General features: G+C 46.2%; 1 protein-coding gene across 3 annotated transcripts in view; it reads left to right on the top strand.

The window, feature by feature from the left end:
* The first annotated feature begins 14,102 nt into the window (after window positions 1-14,102).
* atad2b (ATPase family AAA domain containing 2B) overlaps window positions 14,103-16,841 on the top strand; it is a 106,631-nt gene continuing 103,892 nt past the window's right edge. For all 3 annotated transcript variants that reach the window (XM_052024676.1, XM_052024677.1, XM_052024675.1), the window contains exon 1: window positions 14,103-14,805. In XM_052024676.1, the coding sequence (XP_051880636.1) occupies window positions 14,695-14,805 (111 nt within the window). In that variant the 5' untranslated portion in view covers window positions 14,103-14,694. The remainder of the gene's footprint in view (window positions 14,806-16,841) is intronic.

Raw genomic sequence — 16,841 nt, 5'->3', positions numbered from 1 at the left:
CTGCAGTCTCCTCTACCGAAAATCGCAGCCTTCCATTGGCCATGCTGCAGCTACTGAGGTAGCAGTGGATAGCAACATCAGAATATTATGACTCCTAGATTGTCACCAAGATAATCCACAGGATATTTAGTCAATTCTTATATGAAATATGGCATGATTTCATCTATTAATTTGATGTGAAATATTTATATTGTGTTTTATTTTACTTTTGAGTTGTGGCCAAACAAATAAGGAAGTATGAACTGAAATGCTGCAATGTTCAAATAACAAAGGGAGGGAGCTGCATTTGTGTTACTGATATTACACAGTAGATGAGAACTTCACAAAGAATGTGACCCTGACTGGATCAGAACCTGTTTTCCTTCCCCACCTCAGTTGCTCACCACAAAGCTTGTGGCAACTGCTGAAAAACACTATGATGCTGGAGGCCTCTTCTACGTTGGCGAGACCAAACGCAGAACTAGGTGACCATTTCGCAGAACACCTGTGCTCTGTCCGTAACCACGACCTGCATCTCCCCATTGCCAGTCACTTCAACTCCCCCTCCCACATTATCACAGATATGTCAGTCCTTGGCCTCCTCCATTGCCAGGAGAATTCCAAGCACAAACTGGAGGAACAGCACCTCATTTTTTGTCTTGGAACCTTGCAGCCTAACGACATGAACATTGAATTCTCCAACTTTAAGTAACCCCCACCCCCTCCACACACACCATACCTCTTCTTCTCTTCCCTTTCCAAGCCTGTCTCTTTTTTCTACCCCTCCTTACCTTTGACCCATCTCCCAGTGGATCTGCTCTCCCCTCCTCCCCTGCACCTACCTATCAATGTCTCTTACCTGCATCTACCTATCACTACCTTGTGCCCACCGTGCCTCCCCTCTTTTGTCCACCTATCACTGCTTTGCTTTTCCCTCCTGTATATTGGGCTTCCCCTTTTCCAATTTTCAGTCCTAAAGAAGGGGCCTGACCCGAACCGTTGATCACCTGCTTCTCTCCACGGATGCTGCCTGGCCTAATGAGTTCCTCGAGCATCATCGTGTTTTTCATCTAGATTCCAGCATCTGCAATCCTTTATTTCTTTTGGGGCAACTGCTGTTTTGTGTGGCATGTAGCAGACCCACAGTGAGTACTGCAGGGCTCCTTAGAAGTAATTTAGGCAGTGGATACATTGTTTCAGCATGCCTATAATATGGGGGGGATTTGTATAACTCAGTAGGACAACACAGCTTTTCTTGTATGCTACTTGTGCCCTTGTGCACTACAGTATGTTCAGTGGATAGTCCTAATCACTCAGTGGGTACCCTTGGGTTTGCTGTAATGGTCCAAATGCAACAGTATTTCAGGCTTTCCAGTGGTACAAAATATCATTGTCAGCAGCACATGACTGCTGACAGGATACTGTGGCGGCTAGCTACACACTACGAAATGAAGACACAGTCGCTGGTTTGAAATCTGAAATCGAATAAACGACGGGACGCGGTGCGTCTTTAATATCCGAAAACTTCCCGCACTACAGTTCCCGCGCTAACGTCACGTGCAGGTCACCTGACCTTCCCATGAACGGGCTTCCCTACCTGATGATGGGAAAGAAGGAGGGCCCCGCGCCATCTTGGATCGGGGCCTCTGATGACGTTCGCGATGTCGGTAGCTGGTTCGATGCCGGTGCCGTGAATCGCTACATAACCCCCCCCCCCCCCCCCCAGAACCGGCGATGCCGTCGCGAAAACCAGAATTAAATAAACTATGACTTGGGTGGCCTGCCCCTGCGTCGTGCTCGCTGGACCACCACGGGTTGGTCCAAGTCTAAATGAGCCAGCTTCAGCCGGTCAATTGTAAAAAGCTCCTTGCGCCCCCCCAATGTCCAGCACGAACGTAGACCCATTGTTCCTGATGACCCGGAATGGCCCTTTGTACGGCCGCTGCAGCGGTGTTCGGTGCATGCCCCTCCTGACAAAGACAAACTTACAGTCTTGGAGGGAAGTCGGCATACAGGTCGGGGCCTGTCCGTGTCGCGAGGTGGGTATCGGGGCCAGGTTTCCAAGCCGCTCGCGCAGCTGGTCGAGCGCCATGGCAGGTTCTTCCTCTGGCCCCCGAGGGGCTGGTAGGAACTTGCCCGGGATGACTAAGGGCATTCTGTAGACCATCTCCGTGGACGAGGCTTGCAGGTCCTCTTTTGGCGCGGTGCGTATCCCCAGCAGGACCCAGGGGAGCTTGTCTACCCAGTTGGGCCCCCTAAGGCAGGCCATGAGTGCTGACTTCAGGTGTCGGTGGAACCTCTCCACCAGCCCACTGGATTGCGGGTGATAGGCGGTGGTGAGGTGGATCCGGGAACCCCACAAGTCGGTGACAGCAGACCACAGGCCGGAGGTGAATTGAGCTCCCCTGTCTGAGGTAATATGTGCCGGGACACCGAAACGGGCCACCCAAGTTGACAAAAGGGCCTGTGAACAGGACTGGGTGGAGGCGTCTGCCAGGGGAATAGCTTCAGGCCGGCGGGTAAAGCAGTCGACAATCGTGAGGAGGTACTGCGTTCCTTGGGAAACTGGAAGGGAGCCGACCAGGTCGACATGGATATGGTCGAACCTCCGGCGGGTAGGTTGAAAATCCTCTAGGGCAGCCTTGACATGCTGCTGTACTTTCAAGGTTTGGCAGTGCGTGCAGGATCGGGCCCATTCGGAAATCTGCTTACACAGGCCATGCTAGACGACTTGTCGGATACCATCTGGACAGTAGTCCGGATGGATGGGTGTGCGAGGCCATGGATGGAATCAAACACCCGTCGGTGCCAGGCAGCTGGGACGATGGGGCGGGGTCTACCTGTGGAGATATCACAGAGCAGGGTGCGCTCATCGGGGCCTACCAGTAGGTCTTGCAGTTGCAGGCCCGAGACTGTGGTGCGGTAGCTGGGCATCTCCATGTCCATTTGCTGTGCCTCCGCCAAGGCGCCGAAATCCACCCCCGGGACAAAACTTGGATGGTGGGCCGTGGAAGTGCTTCCGCGACCACGTTCTCTTTCCCAGACAGATAGCGGACATCAGTGGTGAACTCTGAGATGTACGACGAGTGCCGCTGCTGCCGTGCTGACCAGGAATCTGAGACCTTGTTGAAAGCGAAGGTCAACGGCTTGTGGTCGGTGAAAGCTGTAAATGGCCTGCCCTCCAAGAAGTATCGGAAGTGTCTGATGGCCAGGTACAACGCCAACAGCTCGCAGTCAAAGCCGCTATATTTGAGCTCTGGTGGTCGAAGGTGCCTGCTGAAGAACGCCAGCGGTTGCCAACACCCTTTGATAAGCTGTTCTAGAACGCCTCTGACCGCTGTGCTGGAGGCGCCGACCGTGAGGGCAGTCGGGATGTCTGTACGAGGATGCACCAACATGACTGCGTCCGCCAGGGCCTGCTTGGTTTCGACGAACGCGGTGTGAGCCTCTTCCGACCAAACAATGTCCTTGCTTCCGCCCGACAGGAGAGCAAACAAAGGGCGCATGATGCGGGTCGCGGATGGTATGAACTGGTGATAAAAGTTTACCATACCGAGGAATTCCTGCAGGCCCTTGATGGAGGTGGGTCTGGCGAAATGGCGGATAGCGTCAACCCTTGTAGGCAGGGGCGTGGTGCCGTGTTTGTCGATCTGATGGCCCAGGAAATCAATCGACTCAAGCCCGAACTGGCATTTGGCTGGGTTGATGGTCAGGCCGAAATCCCTGAGGCGAGAAAGGAGTTGACGGAGGTGCGTGAAATGTTCCTGGCAGCTGCTGCTGGTGATCAAGATGTCGTCGAGGTATATGAAGACGAAGTCAAGGTCGCACCCGACCGCGTCCATCAGTCGTTGGAAGGACTGAGCAGCCCTCTTGAGGCCAAAGGGCATCTGGACGAATTCAAAGAGGCCGAAAGTTGTGATCAGCGCCGTCTTTGGAATGTTGTCCGGATGTACTGGGATCTGGTGATACCCGCAGACGAGGTTGACCTTAGAAAAAATGGACCACCCGTGCAGGTTGGCAGCGAAGTCCTGAATATGCGGCACGGGGTACCGGTCCGGGATAGTAATGTCGTTTAGGCGCTGGTAATCGCCACAGGGTTGCCAGCCTCCGGCTGCCTTGGGGACCATGTGTAGTGGAGAGGCCCATGGGCTGTCCGACCTGCGGATGATCCCCAACTCCTCCATTTTTTTGAATTCCTCTTTCGCGAGGTGGAGCTTGTCTGGGGGTAGCCGCCAGGCGCGGGCGTGGAGGGGAGGGCCCTGGGTGGGGATGTGATGCTGGACGCCATGCTTGGGCAAGGTGGTGGAGAACTGGGGCGTTAGTACAGATGGGAACTCTGCCAGTACCCTGGCGAACTCGTTGGTCGATGTGGTGACGGAGTCGAGGTGTGGGGCCGGTGGCTTGGCCTCACCCAACGAGAACGTTTGGAAAGTCCTGGCATGTACCAAACGCTTACCCCGCAGGTTGACCAGCAGACTGTTGGCGTGAAGGAAGTCTGCCCCGAGGAGTGATTGCGCAACGGCGGCCAGGATAAACTTCCAAGTAAATTTGCAGGTGCTGAACTGGAGGTGCACCAAATGGGTACCAAGAGTCCGAATGGCGCTACCGTTGGTGGCTCTGAGGGCGGGTCCTGGTGTGCAGTTGCGAGTCTCATGGTTGTTGGGAGGCATGACACTGACTTCTGCTCTGGTGTCCACTAGGAAACGACATCTGGAATGCCTGTCCCACACATGCAAGAGACTATCTGGGTGGCCAGTCGCCGTAGCCATCAGCGGCGGCTGGCTCTGGCGTTTCCCGGAAAGCTGCATGGTGGCCGGCACCTGCGGGCGTCAGCGCCCCACCACTGGTAGAAACACGATTGGTCGGTCGGTGTCTCAGACCTGGTGGTGGGTTGGGTGCGTTCGATTGCCGGGTCTGGCCTGCTGGGCCACTGGGTACATGGCATGGCAACACGCTCGACGGATGCCCCTCTCCTTTTTCATCCGCCCGGGCAGCCACCTTCCGGGGGTCGCTGAAATCGGCATCCGCCAGGAGCAGGTGGATGTCATCGGGCAACTGCTCCAGCAAGGCCTGCTCAAACATCAGGCAGGGTTTGTGGCCATCTGCCAGGGCCAACATCTTGTTCATGAACGCGGAGGGGGATCTGTCACCCAACCCGTCGAGGTGGAGGAGGCGGGAGGCCCATTCGCGTCGGGAAAGGCCGAAAGTCTCGAGAAGGAGGGCCTTGAACTTATCATACTTCTCCTCCTCCGGGGCCGCCTGAATGAAGTCCTCGACCTGGGCTGCGGTGTCTTGGTCGAGGGCGCTCACCATGTAGTAGTACTTGGTGTCGTCCCTGGTGATCTGGCGAGTCTGGAACTGGGCCTCGGCCTGGTTGAACCTGATGCGAGGCCTGAGGGTCCAGAAGGTGGGCAGTTTAAGGGCTACTGCCTGTACCTCTTGTTGTGCAGACATCGTGGGTCCAAAAATATTGGGCCCATCGGGGTCACCAATGTGGCGGCTAGCTACACACTACGAAATGAAGACACAGAGTCGCTGGTTTGAAATCTGAAGTCAAATGAACGACAGGGGCGCGGTGCGCCTTTAATATCCAAAAACTTGCCGCACTGATGACACGTGCGGGTCACCTGACCTTCCCGCGCGTGGGCTTTCCCAGCCCGACGATGGGGAAGAAGGAGGGCCCCGCGCCATCTTGGATCGGGGCCTCTGACAATGTTCGCGATGTCGGTAGCCAGTTCAATGCCGGTGCGGTGAGTCGCTACAATACATGCATTGATCTGCAAGATCGGATGCCTACAGTCACACGTGCTTTGGATGCTGAAGGAGTGAAATTCCTTTTGGATCTGTTATAATGCAGATCTGAAATACAATTCAGGTCAATGGCCCCCTGCACCATGTTGACAACAAAAATTTTAGAAAACAGAATTGTTAAGGACATAAGAAAAATAAACAATAGAAACAGTAATATAGAGTCATACAGCATGGAAATAGGCACTTCGGCCCAACTGGTCCATGCCGACTTTGTTGCCCAGCAAGCTAGTCCCATCTGCCCACATTTTGCCCACTTTACCTTTGCTCTGCCTGACTTTACCCTTTCCTGCTTGGCTGGTCTCAGTGCCACCAACCTGGCTACTGTTGCTGCCAGAAAGCTCGTTTCCACCCTCCACAGGAGTATCCAAAGGGATATACTTGTTGCTCAGGGGAACCCTACACTGTCTGTCTCTTCCCCTTACCTCTCCTGGCAGTCACCCAACTATCTACAGCCTGCACCTTAGGTGTGACAACCTCACTAAAGCTCTTGTCTATGATGCTCTTGCTGTTCTTCAAGCCTGCTCTGCATTTTGAAAAGATCATTGGTGACTCTGTATCTCAAGTCAACTTTTCTACCTGGTCACCATGTATACAGACCTATCAACCTCACCCTTGAATATATTTAACGACTGAGCATCTGCAGCTCTCTGGGTATGACAGCATTGCCATAAGGGCTGCTGCCTCACAGCTCCAGGGACCCAATTGCCTTCCTGCCCATGGGTGCAATTTATGTGGAATATGCATGTTCTCTCTAAATTGTGTGGGCTTCCTTTGGATTTTTGGGGTTTTCTGCCACATCTCATAGATTTGCTGGAGGTTAATTGGCATAAAAGGAAGCACGTGTGACAGAATAAGTTGGAGGAGTAGTAAAGTGAAACAAGAAGGGAAGTGAAACTAATTGGATCACTCCTTGGGGAGTTGACATGGACTTGATGGGCTAAATAGCTTCCTTCTGTATTGAGTCAAGTATAAGAATTACAAACACCTGCATGCAGAAATTTCTGCTCATCTCAGTAATAGCCAACACCTTATAGACTGTGCCCTTTGGTCTTGGACTTTAAACTAAGAAGCGTCCCCTTGATATCCACTCTGTAAATCCATCCTATCATCCCATATGTCTCAATCAGAACACCTCTTTTTCTTCTAAGTTCCAGTTAGTATATGCCAATCTTTCTCTATTACTCTTCATAGGTCAACATCCAAATCCCAGAAATCAATCCTGTAAATCTAGCTGCACTGGCTCAGGGCCAATGTATCCTTTCCTAGGCACAGAGACAAAGCTGTATACAGTACCCCAAATGTGGTTTTGCTGAAAGAGAAGTAGAAAATGCTGAAAATGCTCAGCAGGTCAGGCAATATTTATGGAAATAGAAACAGAGTCAATATTTCAGATTGAAGAAGATTTTCAGAATGCCTCTGCATGTCGACTTTCTCCGAGTCTTGAACCAGCACACCCAGACCTGTCTGCACACCAACATTTACTAGTTTCATACCATTAAAAAACTGTTTTCTTATTAATCCCATCAAATTGCACAACCTCATATTTTCCAATCTTCTTGCCACTCACTGCTTTGGTTGTTCTGCTGACTCTTTTTGCCTTCCTCACAGAACACATTCACACATAGTTTTATATCATCAACAAACGAGTATATGTTTGGATCTGACCGAGGCTCCTTCTCTAAATTTACAACTTCTCATGGAATCACAATCCTAACCAGACTTCAAGGATATAGGTAGAAGGGTGAGGACAATAATATCTGCCAGCAGCTGGAGAACTTCGGATGTCCTGTCACCATGCCGTGGAAAGTAGGTTGTGAAACCTATGGCATACAAGGTATGGCACAAGACCAACAACAGTAGCTTCTGAAAGTTGTTCCATAATCTCAAGAGTATGAGGAATGCGAACCTTTTAAAATGTTTAAAAGTTTGTGAGCAATATAACAACTACGAAGCATCGCTCAGTGTGCTGAGCTTGCTGGAATAGAAATAGTCTCATATACAATGGGCATTGGTTCATTGTAACAAGTCAGATTCACTGCACATATGTCTGCAAGGATCTGATATGTGAAAGTTCAGGAAAGTAGCAATGTCTCCAAATGCAGAGGGAGAAGTCCCTGCTACTTTTGTAGAGATTTATGATAAGGCAGTTTGTAGTGGAAACTGCAAGAGAAGTTGATATTTACCAGAAAGAGGCCAAAGTTACTAAAGTAAGAGTTCCTGCAGCTACTCAAATCCTGGCAGAGCATGGAGCTCCAGCAATCCAATTTAAGAGGGGTAGTATGAGAGGATGAAGTTGGTGGGCATCTTCCCACTCAGGATGTCTTATTTTCTTTCCTTCCAGTCCTGATTAATATGTCTGAAAACATCACTCTGAAGAATTTATTATGCAATGGGGAATAATGATGAAGGCGAGAAATACCTTTTCATATACCTTTATGTTGGTCTCTTTTCATATCTGTTCATAGTGATGCAGAACAATCAGATCATTGATGGTTCCTGGAAGAAGCATCTTACTAGTCATTCTTATCCCAGGCTTGGCACACAGCAACTCAGCTATCCATTAAAGGGTACAGATAAAAGTTATGAAGGTAGGATTGAGAACTAGAAAGCAGGATTAAGAAAAGCTGGAATGAGAAAATGATGAGGGAGTTTCTTTTGGCATCAAACAGGCAATAAACGTAGAACTTCAAAATGCTGCATTGTGAAATTACAGCTTAAGGTGAGGGAGGATGTGTACCATGCATTTAATAAACCACTCCTTTTGAGGGTGGTTCAACTTGGTAAACTTTGAATTTACTATTGGTTTGGCTTCAGCTTTCAGTTCAGATGACTCATGGTACTGTATACCCATGAGTGAAGAATCAGCATTTACCTTGCATCTTTCATGTTTTTGGGCATCCAGTTTACAGCCGATAAATCAAGGTACAGCTGCTGTTCTTTCGTATCAGAAATTTGTTCACAAAGGATCCTTGCTGTTCATGTTATACCTGGGGTTGTTTATATCCATCAGACAGGGCAGTGGTTTAACATTGTATTTGAGAATTAAGATCTCTAAAAATGCAACACTTCCTTTTCTTGTATTACAATAGCAGACTAGATTAAGTCCTTCAAATAGGATTCAAACAGCAATGCAAGAATGGTAACCCTGTGCGATGTATGACACGATGGCTGGGTGTACTACAGAGCTCCTCCGGCTTCACCCTCATGGTCAGGAGAAAGAAAGTGTTCAAGACATTGGTGAGGCTGCACTTGGAATACGGTGTGCAGTTCTGTCACCTGGGTATAGGATGGATGTCATTAAGCTGGAAAGGGTGTAGGAAAGATTCATGAGGATGTTAACGGGTTGCAATTTTTTTTCCCTGGAGTGTATAGAAGTACTGTATATAAAATCATGAGGGGCATAGATGAGGTACATGGTCACAGTCTTTTTCCCAGGGTAGAAAACTAGAAGGCATAGGTATAAGGTGAGAGGGGAAAGACTTAAATGGGATGAGGGGCAACTTTTTTCCCCCACACAGAGGGTGGTGGGTATATGGAATTTGCTGCCAGAGGAAGTAGTAGAGGCAGGTACAATTACAAAATTTGAAAGACATTTAGATAGGTATATGGATAAGAAAGTTTGGAGGGATATGGGCCAAATACAGGAAATGGGACTAGCTCAAGTAGACAACTTTATTGGTAAGGACGAATTGGGCCGAAGAGCCTGTTTCCATTCTGTATAACTCTATGACTATGACTCTATGACTTTATCTTGGGTGGAAATGTGACAGGAAGGTTGACATGTATCAACACATCTCTGCTGCACCTTCAGTAAGACTTTAGATTCCAAAGAAATTCACAACAATATTTCCAATAATAGCCAGGCACTTAAAGGAAGGTCCAGGAAAAACTGCACTTTCATGTAGTTGTAAACAATCCCGTGGTAGAACTTGAAGAGCAGGGTATTGCTTCAGATAACCCAATGCATAAACTAAATTGTTATCTTGGGATCCTGACTTGGTATTAACAGCATTTTCTGTTTTTATTTCAAGGAATGTCCACATGTACAATACTTAAGATAATATTTCTTTATTAGTCACATGTACATCGAAACATACAGTGAAATGCATCTTTTGCGTAGAATGTTCTGGGGGCAGCCCACAAGTGTCGACATGCTTCCATTGCCAACATAGCATAAGTTAAGTTAAAGTGATGTTAATTACTTTTTAGCTTTTCTTATCTATATACAATCTAACACAATAACAAGGCATTTTCTATAGGATACATATTTTTTCCACATGGCAGGTGTACCATTTATTTAAAAATAAGGGATCATCTATTAAGATAGAGATGAGGCAATCTTTTTCCCTCTCAGAGTGCCAAGAGTCTTTGGAACTATTCCTTAAAGACCAGTGGAAGCAGAGCCTTGAAAGAGGGCGGCACAGTAGCGTAGCGGTTAGCGCGATGCTATTACAGCGCCAGCGATTGGGGTTCAATTCCCGTCACTGTCTGTAAGGAGTTTGTACGTTCTCCTGTGTCTGCATGGGTTTCCTCTGGGTGCTCCGGTTTCCTCCCACATTCCAAAGACGTATGGGTAGGTTAATTTGGGTTTAAAGTGGGCGGCGCGGACTCGTTGGGCTGGAAGGGCCTGTTACCACGCTGTAAATAAAAACTTAAAAAAACTTAAATATTTTTAAGCAGGGTTGGATAGATTCTTGATAAACAAGGGGTGAAAAGTTCCTAGGGATAGCCGGGAATGTGAAGTTGTGGTTAAAATAGGATTGGCCTTGATTTTATTGAATGGCAGAGCAAACCAGAGGGACTGAGTGACCCAATCCTGCTCCTGATTCATATGTATGTCATAAAAACTGCCATACGTCAAGGTATTTAACACGACTGCTACTAATGGTTGGCTAAACTACGTGATTGAACTCAGCACTTCTACTGTGTGGGTAGAGAAGGCATATTGAGCCTAACCATAGAGTCTGATCAGCTGCTAAAATATTGAACATACGTGTCAGGACATAGCTTAAGTTCTGTCCAGGAAGAAATTCTGAGAGCAATTTAAATACTGAGATATTTTCCATCCTAAAATGCATAGTTTTATACACCCATAAGGCACAGGATAGACAATACGTCTAGTAAAGTTATGTAACAGTTCCATGGTCCCTGAACCATGGTGATTCATTCTTGGCAGCCCAAGAAACTGAGATACTTTTGAGTTCATTTTCCTTTTTGGTGGTTTGTTCTGTTTTAATTTTATAAGTCTCAAGGCTGTTGCTGTTTGGTGGATAAAAGCAAATTAGAACTGCAAGATCTCTTGCAATCAGCAGCTTAGGAAAGAGACAAGTGATCAGGAACAGGCTGCAGAAAATGGACGCAAGAGAAGTGGCATGTTGTGCTAGTGTGGAAATATGCAAGTTTTTGAGTTGTAGAATACATTTAGCATGGGGATCTGATTTAGATACTTGGCACTTTCATTTTTCAAAAGCTAGACCACGCACGAGGCAAGAAATTGACAAATGAAAGGGTTCATTTAACTGAGTTGTTACTATTACAATATTAAAAAATCTTTAGGCAAAAATGGGTCAGCAGCTATATAAGAGAGATTAAAGTCTCTCAGCAACTGAAAGGGAGAGGAAGGGCAACCAGGGAGAAGATCATGAAGCAGAGAAAGATACAAGGTTTAATTAATAGGTTCAGCTAGAAAGAGTAGTTTATAAGATCAAAGATCTCCAAAATGTGTACAATAGATTAGGACACAGTGTTGATTGAATAGTATCCAGTGCACTTCTTAAGCTCTGACATATGGAATGAAACTTAATTCCATGTTCTCATTTAAATTGCTTATTTCCATCTCTATAAACTGACTACCTTTGCCCTTGTGGCAGTAGATCTTCTGCTAAAACAATTATCTGGTTACCTCAGAAATGATATTCCAATGGTCAGGTGGCAGGCCTGCCATTTTGATTCCTCCATCAACTTGGGCTCATCCAAAACTCTTGATACATACATCGTGTCCTCTTCACACTTTGAGCACTGACATACATTGGCTTCTGTCTATCAATGCTTTGACTTAAAACTTGTTATCCACACAATCAAATTTTTCATGTCTTCCCTAACTTTGCAAACTTTTAAAACCAGGAACTCTGATGTTTTGAGCAGCTCCACTTTCTGCACCCCATTACTGTAACCAAACCTGTAGAAACATACACTATGTTGTTGGCTCCTTTCATTTACTAGCTTCATCTCTTTTCCACGCTTTAAAAGTTTCCTTAAAATAACTTCTTTGATCAAGCTTTTATTCATTGTTTCTAGTTTTTTCCTGGTTTGGTGACTGTAGTGTTTCTAATTTCTTCTATGCTGCTGTTCAGTAACACAAGTAATAGGATTGAAATTTCTAACATAACATCCTTTCTTGAAGGTGAATGGCACTCCACTAATAGCAGAGCTGATACAACAATGTAATTTGGTGCCCTTATATACTGCACTGCCTTCCCTTTGAAAAGTAACAAACACATGATAATAATTACTTCCTTTTATCAAGTTATTTTGTAAAGTAACTACCTACAAACACATAAAAACACTAAGTTATAAATTGAACTAAACTTTTCCTCAGTTGGTGATAAAATCACAATATACTTAATAATTCTACAGCACGTGTCCCAATAATCCCAATATATGACTTGTCAATGTTTTGTATTAAAGTCTTACTTTGACCATGCATTGCCTGAAAATAGTATATACACATTTCTAAACATCATTTGTAATCCTGAAACCTATCACAGACCAATACATAAATTTACTATTACTGTTCTTTCTTGCTGCAATATCAGATCTCACCTTCAATGAGCTTCCAGTAGAGTGCAGCTAATCTACATGACAAATGGGAAACTACAACCTACATCACTTCACCCCAAAAACCAAGTTAACTCTAACCTCAGTTATCCAACTGCAGAGCACATACTAGTGTATGCACACATTTGGAGAACAAGCTCCTAGCCAGTGTTGACTCATTCATAGGTGCACAGGACACCTGATGTGTAACATCTGCAGAGCAACATACAAACATTCCACCAGCTCCAACACAATCCCACCACCGGTAACATCTTCCCCTTTCCTCCCCTTCCTGCTTTCTGCAGGGACCACCCTCTTTGGGACACCATGGTCCGCTCATCTTTCCCCCCACCCCTTCCTGGCCCCTGGCACTTTCCCCTGCAACCAAAGGAGGTGTAACACCTGTTGCATCACCTCACCCTCACCACCATTCGGGGACCTAAACAGCCTGTCCAAGTGAAGCAGAGGTTCACCTGCGCCTCTTCCAATCTGGTCTACTGCATTCATTGCTTGTGACGTGGCCTTCTCTATATTGGTAGCTAGATATGTGGAGCACTTGCACTCTGTCCGCAACAGCCATCTCAAGGTTCCGGTTGCATGTCATTTTAGTCCTCCTTCCCACTCCCACATATCTACCATGTCTAACCCCTGCCATTTCTGCTCCATCCCTTGTACTTGGTTACTGACTTACTATCATATCCAGTCAGGATAGGGTTGGATGGCAAGGTTCTTGCCCAATTTCCCTCCTGAGAAGTGAAATCTATGTAAAATCCCCCATGTTCACTGGAATAAGTGTCATTGTCCTCTCCCAGGCAAACAATGAGGTCCAAGTTACACACAGTTGGCAAACTGTTTAATTCTAATGTCTGACACCTGACTCTAAAAACAAACACTCTGTTCTGAGCTCTGTCATGAGAAAAGGTTATCGGGCAGACAATGGAACAGATTCAAAGATGAGCTCAAAACCCCTTTGAAGAAATGCAATATCTTCACTTACTTCTGGGAATCTCCAGCCCATGACTGCTTAAGAGTGAGATTCAGCATTCAGGATGGTATTGAGAACCTTTAGGCCAAACATGAGGAGCACAGAGAGGGCCTCGTACAAGTTGCAGAAGGTGCACATCACCTCACCAACTGACCAGCTGCCCATTCCATCAGCCAACACCTTCTCCATGAGTTGAAGTCCGCCATTCACTTGGGCTCAGTAACCACCTCAGACCCCACAAACCAGAGTGAAAGGAGTTCATCGTTATAAGATGAAGGAAGTTCCTTAATCGACTATAATCAAAGTATCACATAAACGCAAAACAGAAAATTGCTGGAAACACTCACAAGTTCAGGAGCATTTGTGGAAAGAGAAACAGAGTTAATATCTGACGTTGAAGACCCTTTGTCACAACAAAACTGCAACTTGTAAATGCAGTTCCATCAACTTAAATCAGAAATAATTTACTATTTTGCCGAAAATATTGTTATAGTTATTTATTTGGAGAAAAAAATACATATAAGTGAAGTTAACCCAAGTGCCTCACTGTTTTGGAGCAAAATGTCTCATTCGGTATTTTAAATATGTAAACAGCCTGTCCAAACACACAACTTCTAACAACGATAAAGATTTCTCAGCTGGTCTCTATTATTGGAACACAATCTCACTCAACGCCGAGAGTTTCCGAACTCACTCTCCGCTCACCCTCTCAGCACCGACCGTATCCGATCTGAGCCGAGTTCTCTCTCCGTCCTCTCAGTGCCGAGGGTTTCCGATCGGAGCCGAGTTCACTTCACTCATCCTCTCAGTGCCGAAGGTTTCCGATCGGAGCCGAGTTCATTCCGCTCACCCTCTCAGTGCCGAGGGTTTGAGATCGGAGCCGAGTTCGTTCTCTGCTCACTGTCTCCCGGCAGAGGGTTTCCCATCTGAACCGATCTGGCTGTCCCTTCCCCCTCCCTCCTCCCCTTCCCCAGAGCCGAGGGTTTCCGATCGGAGCTGCTCACCGTCCTGTGACTGACACAAGAGGAGAAATGGCGTCCAACGATCCGTAGAGCCGGAGCGGCCGGGAGATTAGGGGGGGGGGGGGGTGGCGGAGGCGGAAAATGGTGCGGACTCGGCGCAACTCGGTGCTCGAGCCGGAGCTGATTGGTGGTCGGATCTCGTCCAGGACCCGCTCGTCTCGTTCCTTGTCTAAACACGACGATAACAAGCGGGTAAGTCCGGAACAGGCTGGTCACTGGCATTGGACGCCTTCCTCCCCAACAAATCCCCGGCTCAGTGCTGTTATGGGTCTGAGGCGAGCCCGGCGGCAAGAGGCTGGGCCCGGCGCTGACGCTCCTTTTGTTTTCGTATCTGAGGGCGAGCGGGTGTCGGGCTCTCCGCCGGCGGAGACTCTTCCTTAGACGTCTGTCTGCTCGTCTCTCTCCCTGTTTCTGTCTGTCTTGTGGGAAAGTCTTTGTGTGTTTTGCTGTAAGTGGATCAGAGCCTGTCTGTAGAGGGGGGAAGGGATAGGGAGGCGCCATCAACGACCAGCTGCAGAATTACAAGCAATAATAAAACTAAAAAAATCCACTGCTGTACGGCCCAATTTCTTCCGAGTTGTTGGAGACGAGTTTGTGAAACAAATACACCTGTCGTGCTTGCTAGTACGGCGAACTTTCGAAATAATTTCACCGGCTTTCATACTTTTATTAAACTAAAACATGTCGTCTCTCTTTTAAAGTTCTATTGAGACCTGATGGTCTTGGTTCTAAAACAATTGCATTTTATAGATTTTTGCTGTTTCCAAATTTTCGGAGCTTTTGCAAACTACACGATGTTAGGCGCTTTGATACTTGTCATTTTGTAGGCTTTTGCTCCAGGCTTATCATCCAGACTCTTAGATGCATTTTTTTTGCGGGATTTCGAGTTTCTGTATCATTCTAAATGTCAGTATTTTAATAAATAGATAATGATGTTCACTTTGGTCGAAGCCCTAAAACGAATCTCATGGTTTAAATCTGAAAAGGATCTGCATTCAGCTTATTTTGGAAAGACAACCGGCGCTATTCTAGTGATATCACTGGCTGGAAAGTAAATCTCAAAACAGTTTGATATTATGAAGAATTGTTTTTACAAATAGCGCAATATAAATTAATGTTTTAGGTGTCTATAAAAGCTAGCTCCATGACAATGCATTTAAATCTGTATACTTAAACATTATCTTTGGTAAAAATGGAAGTTGGAGCTAGATTCCTTTAAATATACAAAAAGACGACATGTTTTAGTTTAATAAAAGTATTTATTTTGTAACAAGTCTTAAAAGATGAATGTAATCCCAAAAGGAAGATGGAATACATCAACATTAAGAATTCATTATTAAGGAAGTTGTTACAGAACACTTAGAAAAAAACAGTACTACAATCACATTAAGTCAACTTGGTTTATGAAAGGGAAATCATATATGACAAATTTATTAAGAGATCTGTGAGAATTGTTGAGTGTGGATAAAGGGGAGCCAGTACATGGCTGTTTGGATTTCCAGAAGGTTTTCTATGAGGTGCTATGTAAAAGGTTACTGCACAAGTTAGGAAGTCATGGCATTGAGGCTAACATTTTAGTTTTTCAGCAACAACATGAGTAGGCCAATCATGTCTGCAGAACCATTCACAAAGTTCACAAAGCTGAACTGATCTTAGCCTCTCAAGGGCATGGAAGCAGGATCAGCTGACTAAAAGATAACAAAATTTGGAATAAATGGGTCATTTTATGTTTGACAAACTGTAACCAGCAGGGTGCCACAGGGATTGGTGCTGCAGGCACAACTGTTTACAACCTATATTAATGATTAGATGAAGGGGCCGAGTGTAATGTAGGCAAATTTACTGACGATTGAAGATAACTGAGAAAGCAAGGAATAAAGAGGATGTATGGAGTCTGCAAAGGGATAAGTTAAGTGAGTGGGCAAAAACTACAGCTGTGGGGAAATGCAAGCTTATCCCTTTTGGTAAGAAGAACAAAATTGCAGAATATTGTTTAATTTGAGAGGCACTACAGAATGCTGTGGTGAAGACGGATCTAGGTGTTCTCATACATGAAAAGTAGAACATTAGCCTGCAGTAAGAGCAAGTAATTGAGAATGTTACCTTTGATTTCAAAGGGGGAGGGAGTTGAGAAAGAGGGAATGAAAATTAAAAAAACTGCATGTGCAGGAAATCTAAAATAAAACCTGGAAATACTCAGCACGTCAGGCCGTATCTGTTGGAAGAGA

Source organism: Pristis pectinata, chromosome 10, assembly GCF_009764475.1.
Source record: "Pristis pectinata isolate sPriPec2 chromosome 10, sPriPec2.1.pri, whole genome shotgun sequence".
NCBI classification, from domain to species: Eukaryota; Metazoa; Chordata; class Chondrichthyes; order Rhinopristiformes; family Pristidae; genus Pristis; species Pristis pectinata.
This window is presented reverse-complemented; position numbering and strand designations above follow the sequence as displayed.